The sequence below is a fragment of the Eptesicus fuscus genome, chromosome 8 (genome assembly GCF_027574615.1).
Source record: "Eptesicus fuscus isolate TK198812 chromosome 8, DD_ASM_mEF_20220401, whole genome shotgun sequence".
Classification (NCBI taxonomy): domain Eukaryota; kingdom Metazoa; phylum Chordata; class Mammalia; order Chiroptera; family Vespertilionidae; genus Eptesicus; species Eptesicus fuscus.
The window spans coordinates 44,320,309-44,348,183 of NC_072480.1; the positions used below are offsets into that span (position 1 = coordinate 44,320,309).

The 27,875-nt window shown below is 37.7% G+C and overlaps 1 protein-coding gene across 8 annotated transcripts in view; it reads left to right on the forward strand.

Moving 5' to 3' along the window:
* The window catches only part of LMO7 (LIM domain 7), a 214,675-nt gene that overhangs the window by 76,130 nt on the left and 110,670 nt on the right, over nt 1-27,875 (forward strand). For 7 of the 8 annotated variants that reach the window (XM_054719856.1, XM_028149034.2, XM_054719855.1 and 4 more), the window contains exons 2-3: nt 1,466-1,536; nt 15,759-15,828. In XM_054719856.1, coding sequence (XP_054575831.1) covers nt 1,466-1,536; nt 15,759-15,828 — 141 coding nt within the window. Of the gene's footprint in view, nt 1-1,465; nt 1,537-15,758; nt 15,829-27,875 lie in introns of those variants that run through there. The other variant, XM_054719860.1, reaches the window with a different exon arrangement.

Here is a 27,875-nt window from a genome sequence, read left to right on the forward strand (position 1 = left end):
GTTGGGATCAGTGCTCATCTTGAGTTTGTATTGGATCTATTTGGGGAAATAAGAGTTTGTGCTACACAGATTACCTGAGATCATCCATGGTCCACTCAAGGTTATCTCCCTGCAAATGTACCATTCTGTTTGTGTTTACTGTGCTTTTAAACTTTGTCTTCTACTTGTGCAGTTGTGAACTTCTTGAGGGACGAATCCTGCCCCCCCCCCCCCTCCGCTGCTTTTTTTTTAGATCTCCACCCAGTATCCAGGTTAAGTATCTGCACCAGAGATACTCAGCAGGTGTTTGATTCCCACAGCCGTGTAGCCCGCCTGTGGATGAATGCCGTGTACAGGATGCCCCTGCCTTTCTGTGTGTCGCCTCTAGCCTTGGCTCCTGTCCATATTTGTAGAACCATCTCGTGAGAAACTAACCCTAATTCCAAAATTACCCATTGTTTTGTCAGTAGTGTGTCTAGCTAGAGCTATGTCAGGCATTGTAGAAAAGATGCAGAAGACATAGAGGGATTCCAGGTGGACAGTAAAGCTAGCAGGGGTGAATAAGGATAGGGGGAGGGGCACTTTGGCTCACCTAGGAGTTAAGATGAATTACTTCCCAAATCAGGTTTCCAAGATTGTATTTCTTTCCGAAGTGGCAGGTGGGACAAGGACTCCTGCTAGCAGATGGTGGTTCTCTTGCCCACACCCTTAGCTGGGGATCCAGTCCCAAGAGTTGTTCTTGGAGCAGTTTCCCTCCCACTGTTTTCTCTGCTACTGTTTTCCCTATGGAACTCCCTTCCCTCCCATCTCCCCTGTCCTCAAGAGACAGAATCTGTAGAGATTTTCCCAGCAGTTTCACTAAGAACATTGATGGTGGTAACCTTAGGTGGCCTGCTCATATATGAGTCTTAAGTGGGGAATTATCTGCTTGAAATTCTTACTGTCTACCCTCTCTCTATCCTTTGTTTCTCTGTGTTAGGATTTAACAGTCTTCTCCCTCAGATGTTTCAGTAAATAGCTCTTTTCACAGACCATTTCATGAATACATTTAGGGAGAGTTAGGTCCTCTGCTATTTATCTTTGTAATGAAATGTGAGGAATTTAAAGATGGAATTGAAATGAATTATGTGCATATATAGTTGGTATTTCAAGTTTATTTACTGTTTTTATTTACTTTTAGTAAAATAGATCACCCATAGATTTTTAAATACAAAATATATTCAAAATTTAGCTTCCAACTTTTATTATCCATAAAACGGTTACATTACAGAAAATGCTCATTGTGTTTTTTCTGTTTATATTTTCATACTAAAATGGTTAACCTCTCTCTTTGTAACACAGAACCTCATATAATTTCTTTTGTGGAACAGCTTTTGATATATGCACATCCTTCGGTGATAATATCAGATGCATATCAATTAATCTGAATTTGACTTGTGTCTTATTCCTGGTTAAAAGAAAATTAATACCGAAATCTGTCTTTCAGGCAGTAACAGAGAAGAATTTTGAAACAAAGGATTTTCGAGCCTCTCTAGAGAATGGTGTTCTGTTGTGTGAGTAAGTATTTAAAGCATTTACAAACAATTTAAAAGCAAAGGTGTGTGTGTGTGTGTGTGTGTGTGCGCGCGCGTGCATGTTATGAAGTATGTCCACTTTCACTCCCTTCTCCATGGCTACAATAGTCACAGATATGTTTACCTGGTAACAAGTGAGATTTGATCCCTGCAAATGGACACCCCATAGTTCCAGACAGTAATAAGGGGTTATCAGCCTCTGTATCTAAAGATAGCATTGGTGAAATATATATTATTTTAAATTAGTAAACAAGAAAGGTTCTATTATTGCTTGATGGGCCAGTAGGGGTGGGTGGTTGAGGAGAAAGCCTTATTACCTTGTACCAGCTGTCACTTACTCAGATTATTTTAATGTATGGAATTGCCTGTATTAAAGTTTGTATAAAACTTTTTTCTTTTATCAATAAACAGTGATGATTGTAGAACAAATTTAAGCAGTAGCAAATGTTTCTTCTAAACTGTAAGTGGAGTCATTACATTACCACAATCAATTTGAGTCATGGAACATTCATTTAATTAACATATATTGAGAATCACATCCCAGGCTTTGGTTATCTTTAAGTAAAATAAAGATTGATGGTATGAGGCCTACATTGTATGTTTAGTGTAATGTTTTGTTCCTCAATGGATGCGTAGTATAGTTAGCTGGGTATGTGACCTTTGGGGGTAAGGGGCAGGCAGGCCCATGGGATGTAAGGATGAACGCGTGAGGGTACAGGTTGCAGAATTGAGCCAATAAATTATAAGAATGTACTTGAGTATGTACTCGCATTTTTGAAAGCACTTATGTATTTCAATCTAGACATTTACTGCATAGGTATTGATGGAATCTGTCCACAAATAAGCATTGGGAGTGTATGTGTTTTCACTTAGATGATTTTGATTCTTCTTTTAAAGGAAGGTTGTTTGCAGCAAGCAGAAGGAGTCAAAGGGTGTAGGTTTGATTCCTTGCTCCATTACTTTTGGACATTTGAGCAAGTAACTTAACATCCAAGCCTTATTTTCTCACCTGTAAAGTGGAGGTCAGGATATCTAATCTGCCTACTTTACAGGGTTGCAAAGTTCCATAACATATATGGAACTTAATAGGTTTTTGTAAACTATTAAACTGTGTAGAAATACATAGGTTGGTGGACATGTAGATAATAATCTCATTTTATCAGCTCTGTTGATGGGTGTTTAAACTTCTTTAGAGCGATATTATTAAGTTGAGCCATACCAAGTTTTTGCTATTCAACCATCTGTGACCTATAGGAATGTCAATTTCATGCGGTTCCAGCTAATATGTTGTAGGACAGGCATATGAAAGAAGGGCCACAGGAAAGTTTCAGGGATGCATCTGAACCTCTTCTGATGCCACATTCTGAATTATTGTTGCCAAATAGTGTTAAACTAATTTTAGTAGGTGATGTGGTCAGCCCAATTGGTCACAGATAGGAAATTACTTTATTTGGATTTGAAGACTATATGATTTAAATGTGTTCTATTGTGTTCAGAGCATGAAAGGACAAAAATCATTGTTAGAAAGACGCATGTGATCTGAAAACTACTTTGCTATGAGTATAGACTAGTGATTTTCAACCTTTTTCATTTCATGGTACACATAAACTAATTACTAAAATTCTGCAGCACAACACAAATTTTTTTTTTTTTGCCGACCTGACCAAAAAATAAGTATATGGCTATTGTTGTGTTGGCTTTTGTCATTTTTTTATTTGACAATCTAAGGGAAAAGAGGTCAGTGCCCCTGACTAAAAAGTCAGGTATTGTATGTTTTAAAAATTATTGTGGCACACCGAAGTTGAAAATCGCTGGTATAGACTATTTAGTGGTTCACAGCCAAATAGCTTTGATGTCAATTGTAAGCCCCACAAGACAGGATAGGAGTTAGGCAGGTTCATGTAGGAAGTGTGCCTATGAGTTATGGAATTGTTTTCAGACATATGACAGCATATAGTCCAAATAGGTGATGTTTTCAAAGAAGTCACTCTGTGGTTATATACTTCCAGGGATGAACTATTATTCAAAATATTTTTTTAGAGAATTCCCCCCATTTGGGGCATTGCTTCCATAACTAGGTCTTTAAACATACTTGATAGTGAAGCTTGTTTTTTTATTTAAAATGCAATTTATGCGCCAGCCTGGGGTCTGAGTGACTTGAGGTGATTTCTGAAAACTATATCCAAACTATTGCTAATGAGAATATGCAGAGTTGATGAAAAACTATTTTGACCACAAGCAGTACTTTTAGAATAAATATATAAGTTCTACCTTAATGATCACAGCAAACATTCTGTTGAATGTTTAGAGACATAATGGCTTTTGACCTGGAGAGCATTATGTTACCTGATAAGCCGGTCAGAGAAAGACAAGTATCATATTTCACTCATATGTGGAATCTTAGGAACAAAATGAACTAACAAGCAACACAGAGACAGACTCATAGATGTGAGCAGGCTGACAGCTGGGGGTGAGGGTGTTTGGAGGGCTGAGGTTTGTGGTGGAGGGAATGAGCAAAAAAGAAAAAAAAGAGCAAAAACTCATAGACACAGACATCAGTGTGGTGATTGCTGGGGAGGGTGAGTGGGGAAAGGTGGAGGAGGTTTTAGGGGCGATAAATGGTCATGGAAGGAGACTTGACTTGGGGTGGTGAGCACACAATACAGTGTACAGATGATGTGTTGTGGAATTATGCACCTGTAAACTGTACAATTTTGTTAACCAATACCACCCCAATAAATTAAATAAAAACGAAAAACAAGTCACTTTAATTTACAACTTCCAAAGGCTCATTCTTAGATTGTTTCCTAATGGAAATAACACCAATTTGAGGCATGTCGCATTACCGTATAAGTCTAATCAATCTGTTTAGTACCTATTCTTTAAACATTCAGCTGTGATAATCAATTGTAGTTTCTGTGGGACACTGCATGATATTTGTATTAAAATAATCTTTCTCTTAATTGTGAGTCACATGTATAGCCATTGGTTAATGGAGATATATTAAGGTGTAGTGTTGGAAAAAAGTCCAGGTAACTCTATTTTGTATAAATTTGAAACTGAAGAAAGCTTACCTAGTTGGCCTGGTAGCAGGCATTCCTCTGTTTGATCACAGCTACCTGAGTTATAATGCCTACAAGGAAAGCAAAATCAGTTGCTCAGAAGCCTGGTATTAAAAGCCCAGACTTTTAAATTAACCTTTTGCACTCGGATGTCGAGTGTGATTCGACAGTTAGCATCGGTAGCAGCTCTTTTTATACTCTTTGAATGTATTAATAATTTGAAATATAAAAAAATCCAAATAAATAAGTTTGTATGAAAAGAAACTCCAGTTTTTTATTCTACTGCCACGCTTTGTAAAATCTGGGGTATTTAAAAAATTAAAGCAAGCGAGTGCAAAGGGTTAATGGTAAATATTGTAAGCTGTATGTCTTTGAGATTATTTTACCCACAGGAGATCTCAAGTTTTAGCTGAAATATGATAAGGATATCTTAAAAATCTGAATTTATTTTTTTATAGGAAAAGGCTGACTTCAGTTTGGTTCACTGCCACAAAAAAGGGTGAAATATAGGGTTTGCTTGTTGCCTATTAAAAATCTCTAGGCATTCTAGTTCTTTATCACCATTAAATACTTTTATTATTGTTTTATTTAGTAATCTTAGCAGTCTTTTATCCTTTACTAATAGGTTATCCTTTTTGAACTGGCATTCTGAAATGTCAAAGTGAAGTGTTGGAAGAAGTGAGCTTATCATAGGTTTCAGCCAGCTAGAGTGTACTGCCCTTTCTTATAGCCCAAATTGGGTGTAAACTCTGCACTGAGGTTTCCGACAAGATACACATCTGAGTAATGAGGATATGCGCATTTATTACCTTTTAGTCTGTTTGACTACTGAAATTACTATTTTCTGTTGATCATTTCAATATAATTTTGTTTGATTGACTGTGGGATCTGATGAGTTGAGGGCTAAAGAATACCCTCCTGGCTCAAGTCTGTTGTAGCAATTCTTTTACTGTATACCTTAGACATGTAACCTCTTTTCTAAACAGTGAGATTGGAACAAGATCTAATTTGGGGGGTTTTCTAATTAGTAAAAGAATTGACAAGAGTCTTTAAGTTGATTTTAGCTCCTCCTTATAATTTTCTATGAATTTCATTGATAGCATTCATTAGTATGTCTCCTGTCTTCATTGTTTATCAGTGTTCATGAGGCCTACCTTAATAGATATTTAAAAGATATGCAATTTGCTATTCTATAAATATCCACAAGCCTCTTTTGTTCTGTGGTTTTAGCAGAATTCTATCTCTTTGCTAAATATATTTAGTGGCGTATCCAGTAGTGATATAAGTTATAATTTCACAGTTACTCATCTTATGATAGCAATCTTGAAAATATTGAAATGAAAACATTCTTTATTTTCCTTATGAAGCAAGAAGATGTATTTGAAAGCAATCTTATTGGATGTGTTGCTGGTTAGTCAGTCTACACTTCCCATCCTTGGGATAATGCTTTGTCTTTGCGCTTTCCCAAATCATCTGTGCATCAGAAGTTTATAGCTTTTGAATGGTTCACATGATTGAGAATACTCTTCTCACACTGTCCCCAGGCCTTCTTTTCCATGGTGGGCAGCTAGCTTGGAGAGAGGGAGCAAGATGTTCCCCTATTGGTTGGAGAAATCCTGCTTGTATTTATATCTGCCATGTTGTGACTTGGCAATCTGCCTAAAAGTCCATAATGTTTTGTTAGAGATACATTCAGTAGAAGAAGAAATGCTAAAAAATATTGCTATTAATTGACTATGGGGCCCTTAGGGGATGGTTTTAAGACATCAGACAAGATAGAGAACTTGGTCACTTCTTATTTATGCCAAGAGAACTCTGTCCTTTTTGGGGTGGAGTGGCAGTGACATTTGTGGCCCCTTTGGCTCCTGTGCAGTGCTCATGCGCAGCCCGGAGGCTCTTGGGTGATGGTGATGGCTTTTTATTAGAGCTCTTTCTGGATTTGAATTTCCTGAGCACAGTTGCTTCCATATGGCTCTCCAGCATAAATATTGACCGTGATCCATATGAAAGCCATTGAAATTTAAGTAATAAAAACTATTTTTCTTAAAGTAATAAAACTCTGACGTTTCTATATTATTTGATAACCTAGCAGCACATAAACAAAGATACAATTGTTCAAGTTCATATAGATAATTAAAGAATTTAAACTGTTTTTTTTATAGCAGTATTTTATGGTTATCATCTGTATGCTTTCTTTTTCAGCTTCATGGTCAATACCCCCCCTCATAATTTATATCTATATGTAGCAAGAACATCATTCAAAAAAGAGTAGTATAAAAGTTGAAGGTGAGCTGGGAAAACATTAATTTTAAAAATTACTTCTGCTAAGGTAGTTGCACTGTACAGGCTCATTGCCAATTTTGTAGAAATCTTTTATATTGTGGCCTCAAACTTGGAGGTAGAAAGCTTATGTATGTTTTATGAACCTGCATGTACCATCTACAGGGTTTTCTCACCTTAAATGTAAATTAACAAGAGGAGAACTTACAAGATTTTAGTGGGGCCTCTGAGAAATAGATGAGAATGATGGTGTACTAAAAAATGTAGAAGTGGATGTACTAAGTTTATGTGATATAAATAATTTATATTAAAGTTGATCGGCAGAAAGTTATTGAAGTAGGTTTTTGATGTAATGAAGGCTCTCATGTGAACATGTGGATAATAACATGGTTGGCCATGAAATGATGAAAGTATGGGGATTCTGTTCAGTGCAATGAGAAAGAAATTAAATAATGGGAATGAATACTGTAAAAAGAACAAACATAATGTATCACATAAATTAAAAGTAGAGAACTTGCCTTATATGAGACTTAGTCTCTAGAATTTTTATATAGTAACACTAATCAGAATATTAGCTGGATAAAAGTAATATGTAGCAGAACATCATCAAAGAAAGTAGTATATCAAGTTGATAAAGTTTATTAAGTGATAAAGTTTAGCACATTGTTTACTTTAGAGAAACATGTGGAACTTTTATTTTTATATGTAGAAAAAATGGTTATAAGATTTAAGAAATAGAATAATAAACTACATTTCTCTATAAGGTAATAGATATAAAAATTAATTTATAGTTTCAATCTACTCTATACTAATAAAAGGGTAATATGCTAATTAGACTGGATAGATCCAACGTCTTCTGGATGTCCTTCCGGACAAAGCCACAATGGCGGAGGCCGAGGCAGAGGTGGTTAGGGGCAATCAGGCAGGCAGGCAGGCAGTTAGGGGTGATCAGGCCGGCAGGGCACAGCAGTTAGGGGCGATCAGGCTGGCAGGGGAGCAGTTAGAGGCATCAGGCAGGCAGGCAGAGTGGTTAGGGGTGATCAGGCAGGCAGGCAGGCCAGCGGTTAGGACAGTGATGGCGAACCTATGACACGCGTGCCAGCACTGACACGCGTAGCCATTTCTGATGACACGCAGTTGCTGAGGCGGCTGCATGCCGAGGATGAAACATTTGCTGCTCCTGAGGATGAAACATTTGCGACATAATGTTTTTTCCTCAAAGTGACACACTATCTGAGTTATGCTCAGTTTTTTGGCGAAGTTTGACACACCAAGCTCAAAAGGTTGCCCATCACTGGGTTAGGAGCTAGCAGTCCCGGATTGCGAGAGGGATGTCCAGTTGGACATCCCCTGAGGGGTCCCAGATTGCGAGAAGGTGCAGGCTGAGCTGAGGGACCGCCACCCCCATGCACGAAATTCTTCCAGTCTAATTAGCATATTCGTCCAGTCTAATTAGCATATCACGCTTTTATTATTATATACTAGAGGCCCAGTGCACGAAATTTGTGCACTCGCGGGGGGAGGGGTGTCTCCCAGTCTGGCCTGTGCCATCTCACAGTGTGGGAGCCCTGCGATCGATCGCCCCAAAGAGGTAGACCCCGCCCACCCATCCAGGGCTCCTCAATGGATTGCCCCAAAGAGGTAGGCCGGAGCCAGGGGTCCGCCTTTGCACCGCGCAGAGCCACGGGACCCCTAGGCCTTGCCATGTGGAACCGCGGGACCCACCTCCGCACCGCACACGCAGCATCAAGCCCCCACCCACCTGTGTGCACACACAACCCCGCCCACCCATGCGTGCCCTCTGCCCACGCAGCCTCCTGGTGATCACTCGTTGTAGTGTGAGGGCATCACGGTGTGAGGGCGTCGTGACCACATAGGCTTTTACTAGTATAGATTAGAGGCCTGATACACGAAGCTCGTGCAAGAGTAGGCCTTCCTTCTCCCGGCTGCCAGCATCAGCTTCCCTCTGGCACCCAGGACCCAGGCTTCCCTCTGGCCACTGGCAGGCATCCGGGACCCGGGCTTCCCTTGCAGCCCCGGCTTGGTCTGGAAGGTCGGCCGGTCTAATTAGCATATTATGCTTTTATTTTATAGATTATGCTAGAACCAGATACTATTTATTTTTATTTATTTTATTTTTTAACCACAGTTTACATTCAATACCATTTGGCATCAGTTTCAGATGTGTAGCAAAGTGGCCAGAAAATCATGCATTCTAATCCCCCCACTGCCCCTGAGTACCACCTGTCCCCATACCCCATTAACTCAACATTATTGCCTATTTTCTCCATACTGCAATCTGTATCTCTGTGGCTATTCTGTATCTACCAATTCATATTGCTTAATCCCTTCCCCTTTTTCATACAGCTCCCTGACCCCTCTCCCCTCTGACAGCTGTCAGTCTGTTCTCTGCAGATACTATTTTTTAATTGAAACTAGTAAATAATTTAAAATCTGTTATAAAATATTGGTTATATCGAGGCAACATACTCTGTAATATTTTCAAAATGACCAATTGAATATAAGCTGGTACATTAATAAATAGCTAATTTATTTATTAATATAAACCTATATTTATTTATTATAAAAATGACAAGACTTCCCAATAATTGTTCTTTTGGCAATCTAAGAAAAGACTACAAAATGGGGAAAAGATATGTATAAAGCATTTTCATAAAGGAAAATATTAAAAACAACCTAAATATCTAAAATGTGATATGTAAAGTTGGTGAAAATTTTTACCTCCCTTAGGAGTGGTGGTTATAAAAGCTGCAGCACCATGGAAGGTCATGCAGTAAGTAGGTGGCTGAGAGGTGGAGGGAAACAGTGTTGCTGCTATTGAAAGTGTGAAGGGTCACTGCTATATCATGCCAGGAGGCAGATGGAGGAATGCTGCCCGGGGTGCAAAGCAAGTTGATTAATGTTGCCAAATCCCTTTCCTAAGAAGTATCAAGAACTTAACACTGATGATTTTATCTCTAGAAATAAAATATGAGAAATGGTAAATGTAGTCAGTAATACTCTGATAAGTCTGCACCATGACAGATCATTACTAGAATTACTGGGGTTATCACATTTAAGGTCTAAAAATGTCAAATCACTGAATTGTATACCCGAAACTAATATAATTAATATAATATTGTATGCCAACTATATTTAAATAAAAATAAAGAGAGAAATGGTAAGGAGCATGGATAAAGATATATGTACAATAAAGCATTTTTGCCTGACCGGCGTGGCTCAGTGGTTGAGTGTCAACTTATGAACCAGGAGGTCTCGGTTCAAGTCCTGGTCAGGGCACGTGCCCAGGTTGCGGGCTCGATCCCCAGTATGGGACGTGCAGGAGGCAGCCAATCAATGATTCATTCTTGTTATTGATGTTTCAACCTCTCTCTCTCTCTCCCCTCCCTTCCTCTCTAAAATAATAAAAAAAATATATATATATTAAAAGAAACACATTTTGACAGTGGCAAAAATTGGAGAGAACCTATATCTTAAATATAAGGGAATGACATGTAACTCTCGTTTCCATGAAGGGATGGAGAGGAATTTAGCGATGTGATGTTACTTAACAGTAAAAAGCATCTGATCCCCTCTGCTAGATGCCCTTTATTATTGTTATGGTAGTGGGAAATTTCTGGCTATTCAGCAAGATCCATTAGTGCTTTAACTACTGAGGTTGCTCGAAATAGGAAACCTGCTGTCAGACGCCAAAAGTTTTGCTGGATTCACTGCAGGATGGATGCTTCAGGCATAACAGTGAGGCAAGATAAGGAAGTCTAGTCATAATAAAGTGATGATTATAAATTTTATTGGTACTGATTTGTTGCTGTTCCGCCCGTTTTCCCATTTTAGCATGCATTAACTATGTATTTGTGTGGTAAGTAATCCAGCAGTATCCAGAATTACTACCACAGGAATTCTACAAATTGAATTTACATTAATTTTACTACTTGTCTTAAAAATTATCATAAATATGTATACTGAATACTTTTACACTTTGAAATTTAAAATTAATCTGCTTGTTACTTTATCCATGGATACGTGATCACTAACTACTGTTATTCTTTTATTATTTTTTCCCATCACCATTCATCTCCCATTCATCTTCCACCTCTACCCACAATGTTGTTATTATTATTTTTTTTATTGATTCCAGATAAAAGGATGGAGGAAGTGAGGGAGGAAAGAAGAGAGAGAGAGAGCGAGAGAGAGAGAGAAAGAAACATCGAGGGGGATCTGTGCCCTTGACTGGGAATCGAACCCGTGACCCTTTGGTCTGAGGACCAATGCTCTAACCAGGGCCTGCTACCTTTTGGTGCATGGGATGATGCTCCAACCAACTGAGTCACACCAGCCAGGGCCTCCCCCAACAATATTATTTTAAAAATATTACAGCTTAAGAATTTAGATGGAAGTAATTAATTTAAAATCTTAGTAAGGAATTTATTTAAGATAATCAGTCAAACAGTTATAGAACATTTTAATGTACATTCTGATTCATCCATAAAAAGGGACTATATGCAGTTGCGAAAATTTATGCTATAGATGTATATTATTTTTGTGGACAAATATAATAAAGTAAAAAGCAGCTTACATGATAAAAAAAGATAACCAGTCCAATTAACATATCTGATAAAGAGTTTACTCTCTTTATCAACATTTGACAATTAGGAGAGAACACTGAAGTTCCTCTGTCTGCCAACAGAAAAATAAGAGGTGTCCTTGTTGGGAGAAGCAAAAAACCATTTCTAGCATTTGAATGAAACCGACGGTAAAGTTTTTATTAAAATTATTTCTATAAAAAAGATAGAGGTTTTGAATTATTAACAGAAAAATTTATGCATTAGAAGTTAGTGGACTTTAGCCAGTATTTTTAAATCAGCTGCTAAATGGCAGGTACCTTGCTCAATGCCAGGAGATGCTGTTTGGATTGAGAGAATAGTCCTGTGTGTGCTTAGCACCATCACTGTCTGGCTGCTCTGTGGCTGATCACAGCACAGTGCTCTAGAATCTTCTGGAAGCATTCAAATGTTTGTTGAGCAAAGTTTGCATCTAGAAGAAAACTAGGCAAATGAGAAAATGTCAAATAACGGGTAAAACAAATATTGTAAGGAACTGTGTAATCTCTTAATTATATCTTTAAAAATTTTCGTTACCAGTAGGAAAAGTTTGACTACTGTGGGGATATATATTTAAAAAACATGGCTGACAGAAAGATATTAGAAATGTGTGTGTGAGTGACTAACCAAATAATTTATAGTTTAAAAGTTCACTCCCAGTGGATTGATGTGCTCTTTGATGTCAGTCTCTCTGGTGCATTTGGAAAATCTTTGGAAATAGGAAGTCAAAAGATGTCCCTACATTTTGCACCTCTGCTGAAGAGCTTTCTGATAAGGGGAGAAATGAGGTTTGGCATTTGAAACTAATTTCCGGAGACCAGCAGACCGAGCATCAAATTCTGATTAAAACCTATAACTGAGCTGGACATCACATTGAGCTTCATGGGCAGCTCTGAGTCTCACTTCTGAGGTTCATTACAGGTCATGTCACAGTCACTGGTGACAAGGGTTTGGAACAGAGCCCTTTCCTAGCATCTGTTGTCAACTGAACTCCCTTGGAGGAGTGTTTTGGGGAGGAGAGGAAAAGGAAGTAGACTACAACTGGAAAGATGAGCTGAAGGAGAGGTTTGCAGGCTGGATTGTGAGAGCCATCTAGTGTGGGGTACCAAATGACTCAGCGTTTTCCGTTCTGGTTTTAATCTCACCAAAGAGCAGACCTCTGAGGGCTATCAGAGCACATCACCAGGTTCCTGCCATGGCCTGAGAGAAGGCTTGCTGGGGTGGCTGTGTTACATGGGGTTAGAGGGATGGGATATGGGGATGCAAGAGGAGGAAATGGTCCCTTGTGCTCAGAGGAATCTGGGAGGTTATCATGTTAGCTCATTCTTGAATAGAGCCAGTCACCTGAAGTCAGTATTGCCTTTAGGAACATATATTATTGAAGAACACTTATTATACAAAGAAGTTTTATTTGCAAAAGAGAACAGTATTTCTCTTGCATGATACTTGTATTTTATTTGACATAAGTCTATGCCCCATTCCTTTAGATATACTTAATGTCACAGAAATTTAAATTTTCTGAAACATATTTTTATTCCTAGAAGGTCTTCCTCTAATTGTATATGAAAATAATTATTTATGGGTGGTCAGTATTTGCCCAAACTTCATTTTCTCCATATTCTAGTGCCTAGAACTGATATCGTTTTAACAGTTGACAGATAAAACAGCCTTTTTCTCTGATGATACACTTTTTAGAGGGTGGTCTGTGTATTATCCAGAGTGTAGGTTTGTCCCCATGATTATTTCTGAGTTTGTACCTGTGCTAGGAGGCTCAGGAGTGGAGAGGGGCTCCAGTCCACTGTGCATTTGTTGTTTCTAAGTAATAGCTCTGGAACCTTCTGGTGAGGGAGGAGTCAACTCATTACAGGGAGACAACATTTATCTGGCTGTTTTCTTTACCTCAATCCCTTACTTCCTCTGGCTGACTTAATTGAGAGTATTATCCATCCCAGAAACTGTCTTTTTAAAAAGTGCTCTTGATATTACTAACACTGTAATACAAAAATAATCAGGGAAGTAAACAGGTAAATGGAATGATCTGGACAAAGTCCCCAGTGACTCAAATGGGTGGAGGAGGGATGTATGACACTCTTCCTCTAACAAGGACAATGAATGTTAGACTTCCTTGACATTCCGTCTATATGTTGCCCTATCTCATATTGATCTTCAACATTTAATGTCAGTGAAAGGTTATATTTTAAGATCCAAGTTAACTGTTAGAAAGTCACTGCCAAGCTAGTGGTCAACTGCCACAGGTTTCTTGACTTATGTTGTGCCAGAATATGTTTCTATTAAGTAATGTTTCAGTTATTACTTCTTCTGTGCACTGTAAGAATGCCACCTTTAATAGAATTTAGAAATACCTGGTTAATAGGGAACAGCTAGAACAGTTAATTTGGAACTCATTTCTTATAAACCTGTTCAATTCTTGTCTAGCCTCTTAGCTAGTCATTAAAGAAAACTAAAGTGGCCATGAAAAGAAAAAGCCTTCCTTCCCACATTGCTTTTAGTGAATAAATAAGAAATTAGGGCCCTAACCGGTTTGGCTCAGTGGATAGAGCGTCGGCCTGTGGACTGAAAGATCCCAGGTTTGATTCCGGCCTAGGGCATGTACCTTGGTTGCAGGCACATCCCCAGTAGGAGGTGTGCAGGAGGCAGCTGATCGATGTTTCTCTCCCATCGATGTTTCTGACTCTATCTCTCGCCCTTCCTCTCTGTAAAAAATCAATAAAATATATTTAAAAAAAAGAAATTAGGAATGAAGGTGTTAACACTTCTAGAAAATGCTTCAAGTCTAGGAGATGGTTTTATTAAATCTTCTAAAGATCTTTGTGTCAAGAAACTATGAAAACAGAAAAACATCTTTTGTTCACCAGACTAAGTCTTCATAATCCACCCGTTTGAATCCAGTTGAACGACATTCTGAAGGTTATTAAATTGAGACTTTTGTCTTTTTTATTTTTAGCATACTCAAGTGTGTATATAAATCTCTGGAATGTTGAACAAGTGACATTCCACAAGTGTCAGATTTTTTTTTCTGTCGCTCATTGTGGAGAGGAGACCAGTGAATTAATAATGTTTGATTATTTCTCTTTTCTTTGCTTTCCTAGTGGAGTTCAGTTACAGAATAAATAATTTTTATTTATTTTTTGTGGGTAGAAAGTCAGTGTTTCAAATTACTGCTTTATGGCAGTAATTAATGATTAATTAACCATGCCAGAACTAATAGAACAGCATTATTTTAGTATTAAATTTCTCTGTGGCCTGGCACTGTACTAGTGAACCACAAAAAAATAGAATTCACAATAATCTAGATTTAGAACCAAAAAGTGTACTCCAAGTATCAAAGCTGTGTTCTATTTTGGTATTCTAGAGCGTGGTGACATATATCTTTGTAGATTGTCATAGCAACTTAAATTTGTTCAATGTTAGATTTTGAGGTAACTTTCAGGCTATTTTGGGGAGTTCTGGTACATTTAATTTAATTTTTCATTCAGTCATTTTGCTATGGTAACAAAGTAATCAATCATGGACTTGAATGAATTACTCATAAGAACTAGTTGGCTATGAGGATGAGTTCCCACTGCACCTTTAAATATGGCAAAATAGTATATAGCATTGAAACTAACTTTTAAAATAGGGATCTCTTTACATTTAGACATTCAAATGTCTACATAAATATATATATAGCTATATATGTATATTGTATATTGAACTCTAAGAAGAACCTATGAACATTATTAATTACTTATAGCTGCATTAATTCATTTTTTATTCTTCATATAAAAGGGTAAATAGGAATAAATAGTACTGTCAATCTTCACATAAAATAAAAAAAAGGATTGGTTTGAGAAAACAATCAATGAAAATTATTAATAGAAAAAGTATTCTAAGGACCAAGTGAATTAAATTATAATGAAGAGATTCTTAAACTGGCAGTTTGCAACAATCAGATATTACCTTTCTTTAATAGGTGGGGAGCTCACTATTTTAAGGACTTGGCTTTGGATAGAGAAGTATGTCTCTGGTCTAAGAGGCCCACTCACCATTGTTTGCAGCACTGTTCTGACTCTTTCTGGAATTGTTTTCTCAGTTGTTTGCTTTCTGTGGGGCTCTTAGCTCCGAATAACATATTGGGGATGGAATAGTGACATATACGATTTTCGAGAATGTTAAAAAGAACATTAAATTGATATTGGCACTCTTGTAATTGTATATCTTGTTTCTTTATTCACTTTCAGTTTGATTAATAAGCTTAAACCTGGTGTCATAAAGAAGATCAATAGACTGTCCACACCAATAGCAGGTTTGGTAAGTAATAAATTGTCTTCAAAACTAGATCTCTTTGTTTTTGAAATGTAAAAATATAGACATAGGTTCTCTTATCTGGAATTATTATAGAAATTAGGTTTGGGATTTTTTTTGCTCAAAAATTGAATTATTAACCAATTTCATCTCATGTTTTGTGATGTCCTCCTTACACCTTTAGTACCTCTCTCTGTTTCCCTTCAGCGGGAAGATTTTATTTTATTTATTTTTTGTTTGTTTTGATTTTTGTGCCCTCAAACCTCATATATCCCCTTTCTTGGTTTATTTCTTCTACAAATTGCATTTGTTTGTGATCACATTCCTTTGAAGCTCAGCCTGCAGACATTGTTTGCTAGTTGACCACAGTTTAGGGAAACTGCCCAGTGTTTACCCTTTGTTCCGTTTCTGGTACTTCCTGCTTATGCATTACCCTCACCCAGCACACCGGTCTGGGAGTGTATTTGTAAAATGCTCAAGACCTCCTGGCTCATTTACTTTATGTAATAGGTTTCCTACCAACATCCTGTGTGATGTTGGACATGTTTTTTGTGGTTTTCTTTTGCCTTAGTAATATTATCCATAAAATGACTATGGATGATTCTCTAGATTTTTAGCTTTAAATTTAGAATTTTGCGTACGAAAAATACTCCACACTGTCATTATATAAATATTTTGGTGGGTCAGACACTGAAGAGACCAATAATAAGGTGGGGCCATGCCTTTGGAAATAAGTAATTTGTAAAAAATGCAAATGATGGGTAATATTGAAAATGTTAGCAATACCTAAAAATCAACGTTGATGATAGAATTCTGTTAAAAAATTTAATTTCACAAAACACTAAGCTTAAGAGCTAACAATTAGAATGCAAAGGTAAAAATATTCTCTTTGGAATAGTTAAATTGTGCTTATAATATTCTCAGAAACCTTCTGTTTGGCTATGATGTGTATGCAAATGTTAAAGGCATGAAAAATTAAACTTACCAGTACCAAAATGTTTGGGTTTGCAGTTGTCATAAAAATCAAGTCAGGGGTGTGGGGAGGTGGTAAAGGGGAAAAGGGATCAAATATATGGTGATTGAAGAAGCTTTGACTTTGGGTGGTGGGCACACAATGCAATATACAGATCACGTATCAGACTTATACACTTGAAACCTGTATAATTTTATTAACCAATTTCATCTCAATAATTTTAATTTAAAAAATAGCTAAAAGAAAATCTCACCATAATTTTGACAGAAATGAATTATTTGCAGAGTGTTTTTATTAGAAAATATCTGTCTAGCAACATGTGAATGTATTGCAATATATGAATATATATTATATGAATTACTTCTAGTAATAGAGTGCATTTCAAGGTATTAAGGAATAAATTAAATAAGTTGGTTTTTTGAAGTCTTTCTAAGAAAGCTATTCAATTTAGCCCTAACTGGTTTGGCTCAGTGGATAGACGGTCGGCCTGCAGACTGAAGGGTCCCAGGTTTGATTCCAGTCAAGGGCATGTAACTTGGTTTCGGGCACATCCCCAGTAGGGGGTGTGCAGGAGGCAGCTGATTGATGTTTCTCTCTCATCAATGTTTCTAACTCTCTATCCCTTCCTCTTCCTCTCTGTAAAAAATAAAAAAATCTTTATATATTTTTTAAAAAAGAATATTCAGTTTAATAAACTAAATAGACTTTATATTAAAATAACTTCTGTGAAAATTAAAAGCTCGAATTGTATTGAAAGTATTCTCTGTCTTCTCCAGTGGCTTGAGCTATTCATAGTTTAACACTTAGACTTTAAATCGTCATTTCTTGGATTAATTGCATGCATTTTAAATGAAATTAGCTTTTGATATCAAACACCCTGCATATTTGGAATGCTTGAATGGTGGTGGTTAGTTTTTGGTCCCCGGAGGTTTTATTCAATCTCCTGATTCTGTGATGAGATGAAATCACAAATGTAATTTTAAATCCCAAGATCTCTCCAAATACTTCTATTTTAAGCATCAGAAATTCTATCTGGTTTGGATTTTATCTCTAGAAACTAAAATGAAATGCATTTCCAGCATATTAAATTGGATGATTTCCCAAATACAGGACAATGAGCATTTTCAATTGAATGTAGGAGTAGAAGTGTGACCATAGCCTCAGAAGTGGGCTAAGCTCAATTGATTTGAAGTTACTATCATGCTTCATTTGATTCCTTCCTCTGATGCTTGTGTGGAATAATGGTTGTGGCAAACCCCAAAGCCTTAATTTCAAGTGTGAATTAGAGCTCTAGTATCTATCTAGTAGGGTTGTTATGAGGATGGAAATGGATGATATATAGATGGTCTAACACACAGACATTCAATGAATGTTCTTTGGTAGCACGTTCATTCTTTTAATAAATAATGGAGTGCCTATTGGGGCAAGCATTTTTCTATTTATAGAGAAGTATTGGAGGAACAAAGACAGGTAAGGACATTGCAGGAATAAAGACAGGAAGTTGACATTGATACAAAGGCATTAATCAAAATTCACCAGTTTTACATGCAGTTAATGCTTTTTTAGTGATGCTTTCAAGCTAAGTGAGATGTAAAGTGTTTTATTGTAAGGATTTTGGGAGAATTCTCCTTTTACTCCAGTGCTCAGCATAAACATGGCAACTGCATTCCACATGATTACTTTTTTCCTGTTGGGAATGATGTCTTCTAGTTGAGATTCCCAAGAGAGAAATCTGAATAGATCAGGTTACTTTTTCCTTCCAGGCTACCAATATCATGGCCAGCCTGTGCATGACTAGTTCCTTGAGAAGAAAGTCGTCTTAGCCAAATGGGCTGTGATCAGGAGTGTGGGTTCCCTTTGGCCCACTTAATTCATGTGTGTGGATTGACATGGGTTCTGTGAATGAGGCTTGTGTGGGGTAGATACATCAAGTTACATCAAATACAGTAAGAATTATACAATTTTTGTGTAAGTTTGTCAACCTGAGTGATTGTAGTACTCCAATCCCCCTCTTCCATTTCTCCTTTCTTATTTTCTTTCCTGCAGCTATAATGTTTCCATTTTATGTCAGTTACCATGTATATTTGGCTTGGCAGCCATGGCAATGGATTTACCTGTGCACATGGGCCTGTGTGAAAAACATATGCAATGACAATACAGGAAGAGATGTTTAGGTAATTTAGAAATATATTCACTGCTTTGCTTGAAGCATTCATGATTATTATTTTTTATTTGGGAAGACAGTAACCATGTTACCAAAGAGAAGTGGTTCTTCTTACTTGACTGAGTTTTATATTATAAATATACTGGGTTCCCTCAGCCTGGCCTGCACCCTCTTGTAATCTGGGACCCCTCGGGGGATGTCAGACTGCCAGTTTCTGCCTGATCCCCCCAGCGAATACGTGCACCGGGCCTCTAGTATGCATATAAGATCTTTGGTTAATCTCTTCCCACCCTCTCCCCTTCCCCCTTCCCTCTGAGATTCATCAGTCTGTTCTATGTTTCCATGCCTGTGCATTGAGCGTCTGCCCCCTGGTGGTCAGTGCACGTCATAGTGAATGGTTGAATGGTTGAACGGTCACTTAGGCTTTTATATATATAGATTGATTTTCCCTTATCTTTTCTCTCCTTCCTATTTTTTACAAAGTCATACCAGAAAAAAAAAAATTCTAACTCAGGAGTTTGAGTCTTCCAAAAAAGTAGCTGGTGTTAATGGTGGGTATGTTTAAATAATTGAAACTCAAAATGATAATTTTATTTGGGAGTATAAAGATTCAAGCTCAATACAAAACCATGAGAAGCAGGCAAGATAATTCTTTTATTTTTAAATTTTTTTCAATTACACTTTACATTAGTATTATTTTGTGCAAGCAAGATATTCTGATGGTGAAAACTGTTGAACCAGAATAATGTTTGCCATCTGATGTGTTAGTGTGTATGAAATACAGTATGTGTAGAGAACATCACATATGTTATTAACTCTAAGACTTATAGTCATCTTGGACCTGCAATGACTTATTTGTATTTAGCTAAAGCAAGGTTTCTCAGCCGTGGTCCTAATGACTTCTGACATTTTGGGCCAGATAATTCTTTGTTGTGGATGTCTGCCTTGTGCGTTATAGAATGTTTAGCAGCATCCTGGGCCTCTATCACTAGATAACAGTAGTAGCATCATGCTCCCAACCCCCCATTTGTGACAGCTGAAAATATCTCCTGACATTGCCAATGACCCTAGAGGGTAAAATCATCCCTGGTTGAGAACCACTGAGCTAAAGAGTCAAGAAAGTAAACACTGCCCCTTTACATGGGCTAGTTTGCTGAATGACTATAGATTTCATTGATCTACTCATGCTTGTCATTCCCTTCGAAAGCAATGGTATTTCAGAAAACTTGGTTTGAGCCATTCATTTGTGTGAGTGTTTGTGTCTTATCAGTGGGCTCAATAGAAAAATCTTCAGTATACCCACACTTGCATCAAACATATGGGCTGAAATTTGAACATCTTTGCCCTAAAGGGTTCCCCTTTCAGATTACTGTGGAGAGTGGAATGTGTAAGGTGTGACTGTAGAGGCTGGGCAGGCTGTCTCCTCATTCAGGAATGCAGGAAATGCATTGTCAGTTTACCTCACCTTCCTAGTGACTACTTCAAGAAATAAGGCAAGCTTATGGGTCCATTCTGACTGCTCTTTCTCACAAAGTTATTAGTGGTTAACGTTCTTGTACCTGTGCTGGGTGTCAGCAGAGTAGTGCAAGCTAGTCTGTGTCAAGGTCACTCTTGAAACTTCTAGTGTTTCCCTTGCTGCAGTGATAGAAAATTCACCTGAGGAATCACCTGAGGAATCAGCTAAATATTCTTATCAAGATTTCATAATGCACTTTTTAAAAAACCATTTTCAGGCAGGGATTCTGTTTGTCCCATTCCTTTCCTTAGGGGTAGAGGAGGCGAGGGGGTGGGAAGAGGAGAGGTTTGTGTGTCACTGAGCTTGTGAGCTCTTTCTATAAATAAAATCAAATAAACACAAATAAGAAAATAAAATGTGAGACCTCAAGACAGAGAGTTTTTAGGGGGGAAAGAAAGCCCACTTATGTTTCCTCTTCTTTCTCTTCCAAGTTGAAATAATATAAGAAGTACAAATATAATTACTATTTTCACTCAAGGACAGCACTTTTCTGGGTAGGAGGCAGAAATAGATTCTGTATGGTTGAAGAGAAAATACTCAAGGAATAAGAATGGAATATAAAATTGGATGAGCAGCCAATATATGCCTTGCTTGCAACTGTGGTGATTGAGAGTTATTCTCTGCTGGGTCAAACCCAGTGTGTGTCTCAGAGGGAATATAGTTGATAATAAGCAAGATACTTTTGTGAATGTATTTGGATGTTGATGTATAGAAAATACTGATAACAAGTGACAGCATGGGAAGATAGTACTGTAGAGCTAGTTTAGAATAACCATGTAATGGTAAGATCAGTAGTTTTTTTTTCTGTTTTTGAATTTTATTGCTGATTTTATACATTTGCTTGAGGAGATCTTTCACATAGCAAATTTGGGAGAGGCTTTCCCCAAGCAAATTCATTTTGATCCATTCATTCTTGCCTGTTTGATTGCTTAGCCCGCAAGAGCAGCGTCCATACAGAGCTGATTCTGGCTGCCGTGATCCCCATCTCCAAACCTGGAGGTCCCCTCTCATCACACTACTCTGCCTCAGCTCTGACTTCGTTTTCATGTTCTTGATTTCCTCACAATTGATACATAATGAAAGCTAGTTGTTTCTATAAATTACCATGCTCTTTAACGTTTGTTCATTTCACACATATCACTGTAATGGGACAATTAATATGTGTTGGATCAGATCTTGGTATTTTATTGAATTAAAAGATGGTTTGGCCGAAACCGGTTTGGCTCAGTGGATAGAGCGTCGGCCTGCAGACTCAAGGGTCCCAGGTTCGATTCCGGTCAAGGGCATGTACCTTGGTTGCGTGCAAGAGGCAGCTGATCGATGTTTCTCTCTCATCGATGTTTCTAACTCTCTATCCCTCTCTCTTCCTCTCTGTAAAAAATCAATAAAATATAAAAAAATTAAAAAAAATAAACACTTGTCTCTTCCTTCCACCCTGTGGCCTGCTGTAATTTAAAAAAAAAAAAAAAGATGGTTTGTTTCCTTTTCTTCTGTTTCCTAATGGAGATAGTAAAGGTTAAACGATAACAATAAACTTGATTACAACTGCTCAATTGTGGTTTCATGATTTAAACTATGCTAAAGAAATGTTTTTATTTCAAAGGAAAGCTAAACCATTGTGACAACTTATATAATTATGCCTCGAACACTAAAATGTAAACGACTCTTATATTACTTGCTTGTCAGTTTCATTATTTTCTTTATAAAGAAAACACGAGTAACAAAAAACAGGGAGTACTTTTTCTTCTTAACTAAGATATAGGAGAGTCCTATAGTATTGCCATTATTAATGTATTGTTTACACTTGTGCAAGAAATTATAATATTTACAAATTAGGTATTTACTAAAAATAAGGCCACTCTACACATTGCAAATGACATTTTCCCATGGTTGTATTTTAATACTTTTTTTTTCTAATGTATATATTACTGGAATTTCTGTGGATTACCATCTGTATTTTGAAATAGTTTGGTGTTATCCAATCATTACTAGTAAGTCTGAGAAAATAGATGGAATGGGGAGTGTGCATTGGCTGTCTTCAAAGTAACCAATATTAGATGTTAAATATCCAAATGCCTAACACCTCCACATAAGTGGCATATAAATAAGTCAATAATGGTGAAGTTATTTATAAAGCATTTTTTAAGAGATTTCTTCCAGAGTCTCCTTGTCTCTCTACTTCTCTCCAACTCCCAATTACAGATAAGTATCACCAAGGGTGTAAACTTAAAAGCTTAATGCCAACTTTGAAGTTGTTTCCAATGCCCACATAATGATGCAGCACAGTAGATCAGGAAACTCCTGTTTTATTTCCAGCCACAACCTCTTAGTCATGGCATGGACACAAGTTTAGAGCTCTTCCCTAGAGTGCCAAAACTTACTTGTTTTTAAATCTAAGATGAACATTTATAAGCCAACTTTCAGCCTTGAGGGCAATCTTGTTTTTAAACACTAATGAATTAGAATTCTTCAAGCAGCACTATAATTAACTTGTGGAGTTTTTTTAAAAAATGATTCAGAATAGGATTATATCATACATGACAGTTTTATGCAGATACAGAAACATTTGGAACATCTCTCTTTAGGCACCTTTTGTTATGTAGAAATTGGAAAGGAAAAAGCAAATGAGGTAGTAAGAAACAGAACCCAGTGTAAGCCTGGTCTGAGGACCTTGGTTGCTTGATGGTTTTTAGGCTCATGACTCTCTCTCCCTTCCTAAAAGTGTATATTGAACACCGACTATGTGCCAGGTACTGTTCTAGGAATTTGGGACACACCCACAAATAAGGCAGAGAAAGTTCCTCTCTAATGGAGCACAGTCAATAAGTCAATAATAACCTGTCAGATGCCAATAACTACAATGAATAATACATAATGCCTGTCAGTTACCAATAATTACACTGAAAAAATAAGTCAATGGGTAGAGATTGCTTGAGTGCATGTATGATAAGTATTTGCTCAGGGACATCTTATTTCTGGAGTTGACATTTATCAGGGGTGTGAATGAAGTGAGGGAGTGGGAAGATATGGGAATGGGTGGGAGTTTTCCAGTCAGAAGGAAGAGAGGGGTATCAAGGTCGGATGAAGTTGGACCAGCGAGGAGAACTGTGGATCTGAAACAGAGTGAGGTGGAGAGGTAGTCCTCAAGGTTTTATAAGGCTTCATGGACTTTGGTGAGTAGATTGCATTTTAAAATGTAAAAAAAAAAAAAAAGAATGTAAATAAAAAATCACTGGTTGGTGTGTGAAGAATAGACTAAACCAAATCAAGAAGAGAAACAGGAGAGCCAGGTAAAGAACAGTTTCAGTAGTTGTGATGCTTAGTTTTGTGTGTCAACTGGACTGGGCCACTGGGTGTCCAGATATTTTGTCAAACAATACTCGGAGTGTGTCAGTGAGGGTTACTATTTGAACGGGTGGACTGAGTAAAGCAGATTTCCCTCCCTCATGTGGGTGGGCCGTAATTAATTAGTTGAAGGCCTGGCTAGAACAAAAATGCCGACCCTCCTTGAGTAAGAGGAAACTACTGTGCCTGAGGGGATGAGCTGGGATATTGGTCTTTTCTTGCCTCCAGATTTGAACTGAAGCACCCCTCTTCTTGAGCCTTGAGCCTGCTGGCTTTTGAACTGAAACTTACACCATGACATCGGCTCTCCTGTTCTCAGGCTCTGGATGAGGACAGGAACTAGACCATCAGCTCTCCTGGGTGTCTAGCTTGCAGATGGCAGACTGTGGGACTTCTCAGCCTCCATATCACCTCGACTTGGGGACAATGTCTTATAATTACAGTGAGGGAATTTCGGGACTTTCTTGACATAGAAAGGACTAAAAGTGAGTCAGCCTCATAAAGTAGGGAGTCCCTGAGGCTGAAAAAGCTTAATCTGATGATCCAGATACATCACTTGTAAAAGCGATTCTCTGAAGGGGGGTGGGAGCAGCTGCATGAAGGAACAAGAATTCTCAGTGAGCTAGTTTTACTATGTTGTTTTTCTTCATTAGACATGCTTTATTGCTTCATAAACTATGCCTGTTAGTGTCATTATGACATGTTTCTTTAAGCAATTATTTATTTGTTTTACTTTGGAACATAAAACATGAATAATTTGAGGTCAGAACTCTTTTCTCTTTTATTCCCATTCCTTTCTCCCCACCCCTACCCCTCCATCTCTGGCAGCCACCAATCTGTTCTCAGTCAGAATTTCTTAAGCATCGATTTCAGCATTTTTTAAAAGAGTGGCTATGTTTTTAGAATTCACGTTTGACATAAAGTTTAATTTGAATAATATGCAAGACTGTGCCATATTTCATGCTGCAATTTGACAAAGCCTGTTATTGCTTCTGTGTAGTTAATTGTCACCTGAGTTGATTAAGCATTTCAATAGCTAGCTTTTAACCAGAACCCTCAGCCCTCATTCCTTTGCTGCCCTATCTTGCCAATCTTAATTCTGTCTCTCTTGGTCTGGTTTTTGCTCCTCGTCTGCCAAGCAGTGCTGGAGAAAAATCAAATCACCGAGCTTCTGGCATAATTATCATGGGTAATCTCCTGGGTGTCACGTGGCAATTCCTTTTAAGCATTCCTGGCTGGTTCCTATTCCTGTTTTCACAGGTGACAAAAGCTTACTGCTCTCCTCAGGCTCACTGAGTCTTTGTAGAGAAATAGGGACCCAAGGAAAACTTTCAAAAGCAAACAAACAAGCCAACCCCAAAAACGTACTAGCTGCTTATTTTCCTCACAAATAACTATTGAAGTTAGATCTCTGAGTGTTGGCCTACATAACATAGTTATAAAATGTAGGTGTTACTTCACAGCTTACATTTATTAGCTAAGCCATAAAATAGAGGATGAATTCTCCAAAAGAGTAAAAAAGCTAGTGTCAGCTGATCAAAATTGTGACTACCATGCTTTCTTAATGGGAAACTGTATAATTAAAATGCAAATTTGGATGTATTGTTGTAGTTACTCTGCTGCATGGGAGTTATTAATTTTGAGTGATCACCTTCAGAGTGTCCTAAGAACCAAATTCAAGTACTTTTGATGGTGCCCTAATGTGAACTCTCTAACACCTAGGTGATTGATTTCACACTAAGGAGAAGCACTGCTTTAAGTTATATTTGGAAATATTTTTCTTATATTGTTCTTTACCAGAAGACTTATGTCTACAAAGACTCAAATCACATGGAGGATCTTCTTAGAATTATGGGCTCTAATTCAGCAGGTCTGGACTGGAGCTGGATAGTCTGCGTTGTTTTTTATGCGACCTTCCCTCCATTTTAATTATTCTGCTTATTTTCTGTTATAAGGAAAAGAAAACTTATTGCACGGTGTCATGTATTTTCAAAGCTGAAAATAACTTTAGTTGCATCCTAATGACCTATTAGTTGCAATAGCAGGACCTATCTTTTCAGCTCATGCCAGCTTTTGCAATAATTATGATGATGATGATGATGATGATGATAATAATAATAATAATAACACTCCCTCCATCAATTGTTTCTCATCTATGAACCAATGTCAAGCCATCATAGATGTTCTTAATAATTTAACACAGACATAACAGCTTCTGTGTGGATTCTTTGTTCATTGTTCAAACCATTCACACAGAATGGAATAAAATTTTATTCTTTTAAGTTCCACACGTAAACAAGATGCTGAGAAAGCCTTTGTCCTCTCTGACAGAGAAGCAGAGAGCTCTGGCTCATGAATGATAACAATGAAAGCTAAAATAAAAATTTGGGGAAAGTCCCTTTTTTGGTCCACTCTCAAATAAAGCAAGAAAGATAAACAGCCCTAGCCAATTTGGCTCAGTGGATAGAGCATCGGCCTGCGGACTGATGGGTCCTGGGTTCGATCCTGGTCAAAGGCACATGCCCGGGTTTCGGGCTTGATCCCCAGTGGGGGGCGTGCAGGAGGCAGCCGATCAGTGATTCTCTCTCATCATTGATGTTTCTATCTCTCTCTCCCTCTCTGAAATCAATAAAGATATATTTTAAAAAAGAAAGATAAACAATAGTTTCTTTTCCTGCTAGCCAGAAAAAGTGTTTCTATTTATTTGGGCTTTGAAGTTTAGTGTACCTCCACATCTGTGTGCATACATGTGTGGTTACATGTATATAATCTATGCAGTATAGTAGCCCCCAATCTTTTCAACTAGTTTGTCTAATCATTAAGCCACTTAACCAATTAGGGTACTAATATATCACATTGAACAAGTTACATAATTGCCTCTTTGAAATAGTAGGAATGTTTACACATTTATTTGGCTTGTAAAGGAGTGAAATATTCCAATAATATATTAACAAACTTTTAATTTTAAAGAATGTGGCTCTTAATAAATTGATTTTTCTGAGTCCAAGAGAAAAAGTCCCTTTAAAAACATTTCTGAAGCAACTTGAAACAGGAAGAATGTCTTCTGATTTGGCCAAAAGTATGATGTGTATTTTATATCATTTAAAATTTGAAGGCTAAGTCTATAGGGAACACTTCGTTAATTGTTCCAACCGAACTCCCATGAAGTGTTTGTTGAAGTATCTCCACTTAACCAGCAGAGGGCACTTTACACACCTTACATTCCTTAGGGAGCAAACACAGATGATGCTGAAACAGTTTTCACCCAATTATCAGGAAAGAGCCCTGAAGATTTCTTTTTGAAATTCACAAAAATATAGAAAATATGGGCTCTGGCCAGGTAGCTCAGGTGGTTAGAGTGTCTTCCTGATGTGCCAAGGTTGTGGTTTCGATCTCTGGTCAGGGCACATACAAGAAGCAACCAATGAATGCATAAATAAGTGCAACAATAAATTGGTCTCTCTCTCACTCTCTCTCACTCTCTCTCACTCTCTCTCTCGCTCTCGCTCTCGCTCTCTCTCTTTCTTCCTCTCTTCCCCCCTCTCCCCACACTCTCCCTCTATCCCTCTATCCCTCTCTTCCTCTCTGTCTCCCTTCCTTTCTCTCTCTCTCTCTCTCTCAGATCAATTATATAATTGGGCTGTATCTCAGGGGTTCTTGTAGAATTTATTAGTATGTGTGAAGTTAAATAGGGAGGGGTATACATTGTATTGATCTTTGACTTGCTTCTTTTCCCCTTTCCTAGCTCAAGAATGGGATTAGGCTGACCCTTTCTATAGGTAGTACAGAATCCATTTTCAAATCGTTTGGTTGAGTTTTATCTTTTCTGTTCTGTATTTACTCTTCTGTTCAAAAGCCTGGGGCACCTGACCCAAGGATATCTCATCTCAGTGAAGAGTAGAAATTACAGTTAAACTTTCAGAGATGCTCTGCGACGGAGCTGCCCCTGTCGGCACTGAGCTGCATTGTTTCCACCCTCCCAGCAAGAACCTTGGAAAAATATCGTGCCCCGTTTGGTTTTGGCACAGTCACTAGCCTGAGGCGTGCTGCGAAGG